The sequence below is a fragment of the Maniola jurtina genome, chromosome 1 (genome assembly GCF_905333055.1).
Source record: "Maniola jurtina chromosome 1, ilManJurt1.1, whole genome shotgun sequence".
NCBI lineage: Eukaryota > Metazoa > Arthropoda > Insecta > Lepidoptera > Nymphalidae > Maniola > Maniola jurtina.
In genome coordinates, this window is record NC_060029.1 from 11717680 (window position 1) to 11730514 (window position 12835).

At 37.7% G+C, this 12835-nt stretch overlaps 1 protein-coding gene across 1 annotated transcript in view; it reads left to right on the forward strand.

The window, feature by feature from the left end:
• LOC123870119 overlaps positions 1 to 12835 on the forward strand; it is a 90446-nt gene that overhangs the window by 18865 nt on the left and 58746 nt on the right. Inside the window, exon 2 of the mRNA XM_045913325.1 lies at positions 1558 to 1666. Within this exon, the coding sequence (XP_045769281.1) occupies positions 1558 to 1666 (109 nt within the window). The remainder of the gene's footprint in view (positions 1 to 1557; positions 1667 to 12835) is intronic.

The following is a 12835-nucleotide window of genomic DNA, read 5'->3' on the forward strand; positions in this document are numbered from 1 at the left end:
AGTCTTATATTTTTGTTAATAGTGCTACTCTGGCTCTTCCAACATCTAAAAAGTAACTAACTATGAATCTCTTTCAAAATGTTCCCTGCAAAACAATAGGATATCATAACCTAATTTTAATAGAATTAGCACCACACTGGTGCTGATTCTGATCACAACTAAATACCTATTTTGGTTTTTTGGGATTTCTAATTGCGGATCGTCATCGGCATCTACTAGATTCTAAAGCCATATAAGTACCTACTTATTTGTTAATCTGCATCGTTGACCGCCAAATCGAAGAGACGGTATTGCACTAAACTTGAAAATGACTGATGGTGAAATATTTTTGCAAGAATGTAACTTATCGTGCCAACCGGCTTTTGGTTATTTGGTAAAATGTAAAAACTTTGAGTGCATACTTAAAAGCTACTTAATTTGCGTGATTACGCAAGACACTTTTATCGACATTATTCTTCACTGCATACTTAATGCGTATCTAGAAGGTCTATATTATCGCTCAGCTAAGCTGCGTTTTCAACAGTATAGAGGTATCTGTAGGTATTCTTGTAAGTTTTGGCGCGTTATTAAACATCTATTAACCCCTTGACTTTTGAAGTATGTGTTTCTAATCCCATCAAAAAAATTGTTAATCTATTCTTCAGATTTCTTAAGCAACCCATTCCTTCGAGGCTTTGACCAGTCTGTTTTGTGTAGAGCGCCCAAATTTCCGGTTTTGTTAAGAAATTCCTGTATTTTTCTCGTATTATAAACCTGCTTAGTAGGTATATTTGTCTACCCGCATAATATAATAATGTTTGGTGATGATCAAAATTTTTCAAAAACTGATAATACCTATATACCTTACTCAATTATAATATATGTATACATATATAGAATAATGTAGATTCCTACAATACTATTGCAGATTTCTATTGGCGTCTAATTACTTTCTATATCCTGCTTTAAAAAATTTGGATCTGGCTACTCTAGTCCAATGACACATTAATTATTTATTTATCGACATATCTGCTCGATTATGTTACATTATGTCCGATCTTGGGCAGATCTTGACATGTGATGCAAATTGATTGTACTTATACCGTATGCGACTACATAACACATAATATAAGTACCTAAGTACCTACCTAGTTTACGCGTTATAAATAGAAACGTTTGGGTGTCTTAATTCTTAACTAATGAAATCGATATATTATCTTCGTTTAACTCTCTGAATGAAATCAACTAATTTCGAACAATTATAGTTGAATTAGCCTATACCTATCTAACTACGGGAAAATAATTGCCGTATACAGGCCTTAGGCGTAGGGCGCATGACCATTGACCTGTGTTTTCGTTTCTGGATATTAATAATATACTCTGTATCTGCTAAGGTTCGATAGGTATATGTAATCTAATTTTCGAGAATCTTCGAATGATAACCTTGTATTCTAGGCTAAAGGTCGAATAATGTGGAATCATTAACTTTTTCTTCATAGTCCGAAAAAAAATCCGATATAGGTACATAATATAATGCGATAATAATTACTTGATATGTTATTTTACTTTTGTCCACAGATGCAGTTGTGGCTGCTGGTGGTGTGCGCGGCGGCGCTGGTAGCGCTGGCTGCAGCACAAAAACCTGGAAGGTTTCTGTCCCTCCCCAATCCTCAGAAATGCGCTAACAGTAAGTGTCCTATTAAAATGGCCCTTTAAAACTCATTCTTGAAGATAACATAGGCTTGCCCAGTCGCAATGTGTCGGCATTTCGGCTTTGGACTATGATATAGATATTATAAGATGTCCTTTGTGCGCATTTTGACACGTCACGTTTTTGTTTTGACAGAGTTTGGGCACATCTAATCGAACCTCGAGTGTAGGAAGTATTGCGGGAGCCCGTTCGTAATATCCATTTCTCTTCCTCATCCTCGAAGTTAATAACAATTGCCAAAGAATTTACATCCTGTGATATCAATATCAGTCTGCGATATGTGTGAACTGATAATATTTTACCTATAGTGAGATGTTGAATTTTACTTCACAACCTAATAATTTTGTCGCCAAGCCAAATCACATCGAAAATGAATAAAATAAAATATTGCCTACTTAATGACCGAAGTGTCCAAACAAGTTATTCAAATTTATCTTTCGAAGCTCTAGATAAGGTGACACCTTTGAAACTACTTCCAAAATAGCAGGAGCAACTTTTTATAATAGCGTCAATAGTTCAACATGTCTATTTATTTATCGTTTACAAAACACTCTGTTAGCAATAGGTTTTATTAGGTGACGTAACACGTCGTAAAATGTGAAAAGGCTGTTTTATCTAGAGAACAGGTTCATGGTCCATCGATCGGTAGCTTTTAAGGTATCTGCTCACTATTATAATATAACATACTCAATGACACGTGTTTTTATAAATGAATGTATAAAAAATATATTTCATAAATTGATACTTAATTTCAGCTAATAAACCTTCCTTGCGAAAAGTGTAAGTGTAAATTGTATTTTATATTATGCAGAAAATGATAAAAAATAAAATAGCGGGCGGGCTGCACATAACAATAATAATTATGACATTTTATTTTATAGATTGTTTTTGTTCTAATTACGCGTACGTAGTAAGTTATGAATAAAATTCTTATAATGACCGGCTAATTAGATTATGTAAATTAACAATGTAATTTATATCATTACATGACATAACTTTATAAGTATCTATGGAAAAGTAGAATACTTAAGTGCTTGAAAGTATGTAATGAATTCACCTATTTAAGCTTAGGCCGTTTCCACTGGCAAGTAGGTAATTTCCATAACTTCTTGGCCTCAGTTTTGGCATAATCAGCTAAATTTTCGATATATTATTTACAAAAAATGGTAAATTGGAGAACTAGTGTATTAAGCGTTTTAAAAACCAGCCTTCACCACCTGGGTGCGTAGTGCACTTCAACCATCCGTAGTGCCAGATCTTTTTTCCAAGCAAACCAACCAGCCAACTCCCTTCGGCGTGGTTCCCGACTTGGGGTTACTAAAGGGGCGGATCAACAAATTCCTGAAAAGCGGGCAACGAAATGGCATTAAAAAGACGAAAAATACGCACCGCGCTTAGGTGCCACTGCACTGGGCTTGTTACGCAGCCGCCGTTATGGCTAAGTAAATAAAGTATAGTCATCAAGAAAGACGCCGCCACAGCTCTGCCGGTGTGCCTTACACCTAAGATTTTACCTACCATAGTAATTGGCTCTACCATATGGACAACTCCTAATATACCTCGTTATTTATGAGCATCTACAATTTACACTAAACCGGTATAGGTAGATGATTTAAAGGTGATTAGCCCATCTTAGGTGGGCATAATTACCTTGCCTGTCGAGAAGGTATGGAGAAACTGAAGTGTGTATTGGCACAGATCTATGTAACCTTGACCTCTAATTCGGTGACCTTCAAGCAGCACGTGATGTGCTAAATAACAATTTTCCTCGTCAGATTGTTACATAAGCCTAGCGCAGATGTAAGGGCTTGTATTGTAAAAAAAAATCCCATTACTACTTTTTAACCCCCGACCCAAAAAGAGGGGTGTTATAAGTTTGACGTGTGTATCTGTGTGTCTGTGTATCTGTGTGTCTGTGTATCTGTGTATCTGTGTATCTGTCTGTGGCATCGTAGCGCCTAAACGAATGAACCGATTTTAATTTACTTTTTTTTTGTTTGAAAGGTGGCTTGATCGAGAGTGTTCTTAGCTATAATCCAAAAAAATTGGTTCAGGCGTTTAAAAGTTATCAGCTCTTTTCTAGTTTTCTTGTAGAAAAGAAGGTTAGATAACCCTTAGGTTCATAATATTCAAGTGTCAATTGACAAATGTCAAGCTGTCAAGATGGACGTTGCCTAGATATACATAATTATTTATTTGAAAATAATGTTTTGGGAAACTCAGAAACTTTGGATCGTAGGCGCGGAATAGTCCAAGAAAATCGGTTCAGCCGTTTAAAAGTTATCAGCTCTTTTCTAGTTACTGTAACCTTCACTTGTCGGGGGTGTTGAAATTTTTTAATTTACACTTGTTTTAATAAAACATGGGCAATACGGTAAAAGTGACGTGTTCAGTACGGTCACTCAGTTCCGTTACCGATTGCGTCAACGTTGCAAAAATTCAAAATATTGTAAAATCTGCTACATCTTATATTATGCTGTCGTCATCAACCCACTCGTTGTTTTTTACTAAATAGTTTAGATATTAAATTAAAGCAAAGTGGCAATCCGCGCTTGTAACTTTTAAACTTCTTGGTGCATTCCAATTTCCAATGCAGTTTTCACCATAATTTAGATACGTACTCGTAGGATGCTACATGAACAGTAGGTATAAATAATGTAATAAGTAGCCCACCTTTGGGAACCTAGCGCGAGTCAGCCAGTTTTACATAAAATCTGCATGTGTGAACTTTTGGCCACATCATGGCTACATATTCGCTAATCAAAAATTCGTAACACACTACGTGCCGTGCCAGGGAAAGCGATTTTCCTCGTCGTACTTTTAAACATGTTATGTAACCAATATAACACGTCTGTGACGCCGTATTTTTGTGACGGAGGTACCTGCATGCATTTTTTTTTCTAAATTCTGAAAACTTGCGATTTTCTACTAAGAGAAATCGCATGCGCAGCGTCGCGTCTGTATTTATTACACGCCAACAAAAAATTAATACCAGCCTATTAAATAATTATTTATTTATTCTTCTTCCCAGTTGTTTAGTTTTAGTATGATTTAGTACTTCTTTCATTTTAAATTTTTCCAGGTGCCTCTGTGTAAGTTAGGTAGGTACTCAGTAGTTTATCTCCGTTGACGTAGGAAATAGGTACAAATAATTTCATTGTAAACGCCCTTCTTCCTGCCTTTGTAAGGTTCTAAATAGAGGATCTTCAAGAGTCATAATAAATACTTAGATTAGCTACAAAAGTAAAAACTCACAAACATTTAATTCATTAGTACGGTAGGAGTATATTATGAATGAAGTTCAGTGTTGCAAATAGGCTTACCGTGATTCGTCCAATAGCTACGGCGTATAGGCGAATAATACTTCAAAATAGTCACAAGAAACGGTGAAAATGAATGGATCACGTAACAGCGGTTCCGCAGGCTGTCCCATCTCTGAATGGTAGAGTACTAACCGTTTACGAAATGTGGCATTCACCGAGATCTTCGAAACTTAAACAAAAACTGTTCATTGACTTTACTATGCATGTTTGTGCTTGACGTTGGATGGCTTGAGAAGAGAGTTGAGAAGGAACGAAAAATGATAATATGCAACCATCTTATTATAAAAATTCAAAAATACACAATACATTTTTTAAACGAGTCAGCCAAAAAAACAGGCTTTTAATTTGAAAACTTATTTATTACCTAGATAATGCTCGCTTGCTCGCCTATTTCACTTTGCGTTTTTAAAAATTCAGTGGTAACTTTCGGGGATAAAAAGCAATCTAAGTCGTTCCTCGGGATGCAAGCTATCTCTACACAGTACCTACCTTTAGTCAAAATCGGTCAAACGGATGTGCCGTAAAAAGCTAGCGGACAAACAGACACACTCGCATTTATAATATTAGTATGGATTATTTAATTGTTTATGTGAACCACAATGGAAATATTTGTACCTACATTTTTGTATTTTGTGTATTTGTTTGTATTGTTTGTTTGTGTATTTGTATTTGTTGTAATATTTGTTGTTTGTACATAGGTAATTACTCATATTATTTACTCATATTATACTATATATAGCTCGATTACCACTCACTCACTGACTGACTCATTGACATAATTGTTCTCCTAGAAAGAGACGGAAAATGATATAATGATGTAGGGGAGATGTGGTCGGATTCGGGAGTCCTCTGGGGAAAAATTATGACATTTCGGAAAAACAAGATGGCGGCCGAGGTGATTTTTGCAGCTCCGTTGTTTTCCAACCGATTTCGTAGAATTTTGCAAACTTTCAAGAAATTGGTTAAAAATTAATAAAAAAAGTAGAAAAAATTGAAAAAACAAAATGGCGGCCGAGCCGTAGCGTTTTCAAAATTTTGATTTTTCGACCCCGAACCGCGGCGCCACAGATCCGAAACGGGGTAATCGAGGATAATTATTTTTTTTGATTTCACCCACGATTATCCTGTTTTTTGACAGAACGGGAGTGATTTTTAAAAATTCAAGATGGCGGCTGTCGTGGCGGCCGTTTTGTTAGAGGTACGAAAAAACGCAATTTTAAAAGTTAAATATCTGAAAGTTGGCAACATCGGAGCGATTCGGCTTTCATGTAGCGATTGTACGTATAGGCTCGAGGTATAGATTGGAGGAAAAAAATTACCCCATTTTTCGGGAAATTTCAAGATTTTCGGGAAACTGTAAAAAATCGAAATACGGACTTTTCGCAAAATCCGAGTATGAGCGATTACGTGTTTTGCTCGTACAAATGACATTTGGGTATTTTTGTCACCGGAAACTGGCAACACTGGAATTTATCAAAGTAAAAGTGATTTTCGACACGGTCTTTTTCACGGTATCCCCTTTCGCGTGGGTGCGAGCGAGTGGAAAGATTGAAACGTCATCGGGAGCGGTATATCCTGTAGTTAATAGGAAAATTATGAAACCGTGTAAAATCTTTCTGTGAAACGAGTTGGCGGCCATTTTGTATTTTTTTTAATTTTTCGAAATTTTGACCACGTTTTTGAGGCAGTTGGCAACATTTTGGAAAGTCAGTATGTATGAATCGATTGTGTATCTCGGCTGGCAGTATAGAGATATGCAGTCAGTGTTGCCAGTTTTGGGGAGATTTTCGAGATTTTCAACTAAGAAACTCCTGTAAAATTTTGTATGAAAATTTTTTTTTTCACTGATGGTGTCGTATAGAGAACAAAAACTTAGTAAGCCAAAATTAGTGAGAGAGCTGATGATTGAGGGTTTCGGAGACGGGTGGAGGGCCCGCTTAAGGTATTGAAGATAGGTGGGGGGTGCTCGAGCAAATGTCATTCATGACGTCATCCAATTGCCAAAAAGCTGAAAAAAAATTCAAAATGGCGAAAAAAAGATGGCCGCCATACTAATTTCGCCGGCGTCCAGCTCGGAGGGTATAAAAGATGGAGGTGCGGTTTCTTGGCAAAAGAGGATCAGGATCCAAAGGTTTACTCGATGAATAGAAAAAAAATTCAAAATGGCGGAATTTAATTTTCCATACATTTTGTATGGCGAATATTGAATGCCTCATTCTCCTAGAAAGAGACGGATAACGATACGATAATGTAGGGGAGATATGTTTTGGTGCGCGATATGAGTAGGGAAAAATTACGACATTTCAGAAAAACAAGATGGCGGCCTATATGATTTTTGCAACTCTTTTGTTTTCCAACCGATTTCGTTGAAACTCGCAATCTTTAAAGAATGTAGTAAACGATTAATAGAAAAAGTGGAAAATTTTGGAAAAACAAGATGGCCGCCGTACAAATTTCGTCGGTGTCTATCTCGGAGAATATAAAAGATGGAAAAGTGGTTTCTTGGCAAAAGATGATTAGGGTCCGAAGGTCTACTCGGTGGAACAAACTCTGCATGCTCGCGGACCACTTTAGTGGTCCGCGCACCCACGCACCCTACTAAATTATTATCCTAATTTACAAAAAATAATATGGATATCGTTTTCAGGGTTTCCAGGGTGCTGACTTTGATAATGACATTTATTTTCAAATCCAAGATGGCGGACTTACATTTTCTACAAAAAATAGAAATGCCTGTCATTTTATGGGGTTTTTCGGGGTGAATTATGTATCTTAATAAATCAATTTGGTTTTATATAATAAAGTTAACCTTACCACGTCACGTGAGCTGCTTTAGCAGCTCGCGCACCGAGCAAAAACTAGTTATACTATATATAGCTCGATTACCACTGACTGACTGACTCATTGACATAATTGTTCTCCTAGAAAGAGAAGGAAAATGATATAGTGATGTAGGGGAGTTGTGTTCGGATGGGGGAGTCTACTGGGAAAAAATTATGACATTTCGGAAAAACAAGATGGCGGCCGACGTGATTTTTGCAGCTCCGTTGTTTTCCAACCGATTTCGTCGAATTTTACAATCTTTAAAGAAAGTAGTAAACGATTAACGGGAAATGTCGAAAAAATTGGAAAAACAAGATGGCGGCCGAGCCGTAGCGTTTTCAAAATTTTCATTTTTCGACCCCGAACCGCGGCGCCACAGATCCGAAACGGGGTAATCGAGGATAATTATTTTTCTTGGTTTCTCCCACGATTATCCTGTATTTTCACAGAACGGGAGTGGTTTTTAAAAATTCAAGATGGCGTCTGTCATGGCGGCCGTTTTGTTCGAGGTACGAAAAAACGCAATTTTAAAAGTTAAATATCTCAAAGTTGGCAACATCGGAGCGGTTCGGCTTCTATGAAGCGGTTGTACGTATAGGCTCGAGGTATAGATCGGTGGGAAAAAATTACCCCATTTTTAGGGAAATTTCAAGATTTTCGGGAAATTGTAAAAAATCGAAATACGCACTTTTAGCAAAATCCGAGTATGAGTGATTACGTGTTTTGCTCGAACAAATGACATTTGGGTATTTTTGTCACCGGAGACTGGCAACACTGGAATTTATCAAAGTAAAAGTGATTTTCGACACGGTCTTTTTCACGGTATCCCCTTTCGCGTGGGTGCGAGCGAGAGGAAAGATTGAAACGTCATCGGGCGCGGTATATCCTGTAGTTAATAGGAAAATTATGAAACCGTGTAAAATCTTTCTGTGAAACGAGTTGGCGGCCATTTTGTATTTTTTTTAATTTTTCGAAATTCTGATCACGTTTTTGAGGCAGTTGGCAACATTTTGGAAAGTCAGTATGTATGAATCGATTGTGTATCTCGGCTGGCAGTATGGAGATGTGCAACCGGTGTTGCCAGTTTTGGGGAGATTTTCGAGATTTTCAACTAAGAAACTCCTGTAAAATTTTGTATGAAAAATTTTTTTTTCACTGATGGTGTTATATAGAAAACAAAAACTTAGTAAGCCAAAATTATGGAGAAAGCTGATGATTGAGGATATCGGAGACGGGTGAAGGGTCCGCTTAAGGTATTGAAGATAGGTGGGGGGTGCTCGAGCAAATGTCATTCATGACGTCATCCAATTGCCAAAAAGCTGAAAAAAAATTCAAAATGGCGAAGAAAAGATGGCCGCCATACAAATTTCGCTGGTGTCCAGCTCGGAGGGTATAAAAGATGGAAGTGAGGTTTCTTGGCAAGAGATGATCAGGATCCCAAGGTCTACTCGATGAATAGAAAAAAAATCCAAAATGGCGGATTTTTTTTTTTCCATACATTTTGTATGGCGAATATTGAATGCCTCATTCTCCTAGAAAGAGACAGAAAGCGATACATTGATGTATGGGAGATATGTTCGGATGCGCGATATGAGTAGGGGAAAATTATGATATTTCAGAAAAACAAGATGGCGGCCTATATGATTTTTGCAACTCTATTGTTTTTCGACCGATTTCGTTGAAACTCGCAATCTTGGAAGAAAGTAGTAAACGATTAATGGAAATGGTGGAAAAATTTGGAAAAACAAGATGGCCGCCACACAAACTTCGTCGGTGTCTATCTCGGAGGGTATAAAAGATGAAAGACTGGTTTCTCGGCAAAAGATGATCAGGATCCGAAGGTCTACTCGGTGGAACAAACTCTGCATGCTCGCGGACCACTTTAGTGGTCCGCGCACCCACGCACCTCAATTACCCCGTTTTTAACCTCAACTACCCCGTTTTTACAAAAAATGATATGGATGTCGTTTTCAGAGTTTTCCGGCGTGCTGATTTTGATTACGACATTTATTTTGAAATCCAAGATGGCGGACATGCACTTTTTAAGAAAAAAATTGATATGGGTGTCGTTTTGTGGGTTTTTGTGGTGAATTGTGTATCTTTAATAAATAAATTTGGTTAAATATAATAAAGTTAACATAACCACGTCACGTGAGCTGCTTTAGCAGCTCGCGCACCGAGCAAAACACTAGTTATACTATATATAGCTCGATTACCACTCACTCACTGACTGACTCATTGACATAATTGTTCTCCTAGAAAGAGAAGGAAAATGATATAATGATGTAGGGGAGATGTGTTCGGATTCGGGAACCCTCTGGGGAAAAATTATGACATTTCGGAAAAACAAGATGGCGGCCGAGGTGATTTTTGCAGCTCCTTTGTTTTTTAAGGGACTCCGTTCAAACTTGCAAATATTAAAGAATGTACTAAATGGTTAACAGAAAATGTAGAAAAAATTGGAAAAATAAGATGGCGGCCGAGCCGTAGCGTTTTCAAAATTTTCATTTTTCGACCCCGAACCGCGGCGCCACAGATCCAAGACGGGGTAGTCGAGGAAAACTATTTTTTCGTGTTTCGCCCACGATTATCCTGTATTTTGACAGAACGGGAGTGGTTTTAAAAAATTCAAGATGGCGGCTGTCGTGGCGGCCGTTTTGTTACGAGGTACGAAAAAACGCAATTTTAAAAGTTAAATATCTCAAAGTTGGCAACATCGGAGCGATTCGGCTTCTATGAAGCGTTTGTACGTATAGACTCGAGGTATAGATCGGTGGGAAAAAATTACCCCATTTTTAGGGAAATTTCAAGATTTTCGGGAAATTGTAAAAAATCGAAATACGCACTTTTAGCAAAATCCGAGTATGAGTGATTACGTGTTTTGCTCGTACAAATAACATTTGGGTATTTTTGTCGCCGGAGACTGGCAACACTGGAATTTATCAAAGAAAAAGTGATTTTCGACATGGTCTTTTTTAGGGGCGATCGGTTCGCCTGGGTGCGAGCGAGATGAGAGATTGAAACGTCATCGGGAGCGGTATATCCTGCAGTTAATAGGAAAATTATGAAACCGTGTAAAATCTTTCTGTGAAACGAGTTGGCGGCCATTTTGTATTTTTTTTAATTTTTCGAAATTTTGATCACGTTTTTGAGGCAGTTGGCAACATTTTGGAAAGTCAATATGTATGAATCGATTGTGTATCTCGGCTGGCAGTATGGAGATGTGCAACCAGTGTTGCCACTTTTGGGGAGATTTTCGAGATTTTCAACTAAGAAACTCCTGTAAAATTTTGTATGAAAAATTTTTTTTTCACTGATGGTGTTGTATAGAAAACAAAAACTTAGTAAGCCAAAATTATGGAGACAGCTGATGATTGAGGATTTCGGAGACGGGTGAAGGGTCCGCTTAAGGTATTGAAGATAGGTGGGGGGTGCTCGAGCAAATGTCATTCATGACGTCATCCAATTGCCAAAAAGCTGAAAAAAAATTCAAAATAGCGAAAAAAAGATGGCCGCCATACAAATTTCGCCGGCGTCCAGCTCGGAGGGTATAAAAGATGGAGGTGCGGTTTCTTGGCAAAAGAGGATCAGAATCCAAAGGTTTACTCGATGAATAGAAAAAAAATTCAAAATGGCGGAATTTAATTTTCCATACATTTTGTATGGTGAATATTGAATGCCTCATTCTCCTAGAAAGAGACGGATAACGATACGATAATGTAGGGGAGATATGTTTTGGTGCGCAATATGAGTAGGGAAAAATTATGACATTTCAGAAAAACAAGATGGCGGCCTATATGATTTTTGCAACTCTTTTGTTTTCCAACCGATTTCGTTGAAACTCGCAATCTTTGAAGAATGTAGTAAACGATTAATAGAAAAAGTGGAAAATTTTGGAAAAACAAGATGGCCGCCGTACAAATTTCGTAGGTGTCTATCTCGGAGGCTATAAAAGATGGAAGAGTGGTTTCTTGGCAAAAGATGATCAGGGTCCGAAGGTCTACTCGGTGAAACAAACTCTGCATGCTCGCGGACCACTTTAGTGGTCCGCGCACCCACGCACCCTACTAAATTATTATCCTAATTTACAAAAAAATAATATGGATATCGTTTTCAGGGTTTTCCAGGGTGCTGATTTTGATAATGACATTTATTTTCAAATCCAAGATGGCGGACTTACATTTTCTACAAAAGATAGAAATGCCTGTCATTTTATGGGGGTTTTCGGGGTGAATTATGTATCTTAATAAATCAATTTGGTTTTATATAATAAAGTTAACCTTACCACGTCACGTGAGCTGCTTTAGCAGCTCGCGCACCGAGCAAAAACTAGTTATACTATATATAGCTCGATTACCACTCACTGACTGACTGACTCATTGACATAATTGTTCTCCTAGAAAGAGACGGAAAATGATATAATGATGTAGGGGAGTTGTGTTCGGTTTCGGGAACCCTCTGGGGAAAAATTATGACATTTCGGAAAAACAAGATGGCGGCCGACGTGATTTTTGCACCTCCGTTGTTTTCCAACCGATTTCGTTGAATTTTGCAAACTTTGAAGAAAGTAGTAAACGGTTAATAGAAAATGTAGAAAAAATTGGAAAAACAAGATGGTGGCCGAGCCGCAGCGTTTTGAAAATTTTGATTTTTCGACCCCGAACCGCGGCGCCACAGATCCGAGACGGGGTAGTCGAGGATAATTATTTTTTCGTGTTTCGCCCACAATTATCCTGTATTTTGACAGAACGGGAGTGATTTTTAAAAATTCAAGATGGCGGCTGTCATGGCGGCCGTTATGTTAGAGGTATGAAAAAACGCAATTTTAAAAGTTAAATATCTCAAAGTTGGCAACATCGGAGCGATTCGGCTTCTATCAAGCGATTGTACGTATAGGCTCGAGGTATAGATTGGAGGAAAAAAATTACCCCATTTTTTGGGGAAATTTCAAGATTTTCGGGAAATTGTAAAAAATCGAAATACGGGCTTTTTGAAAAAT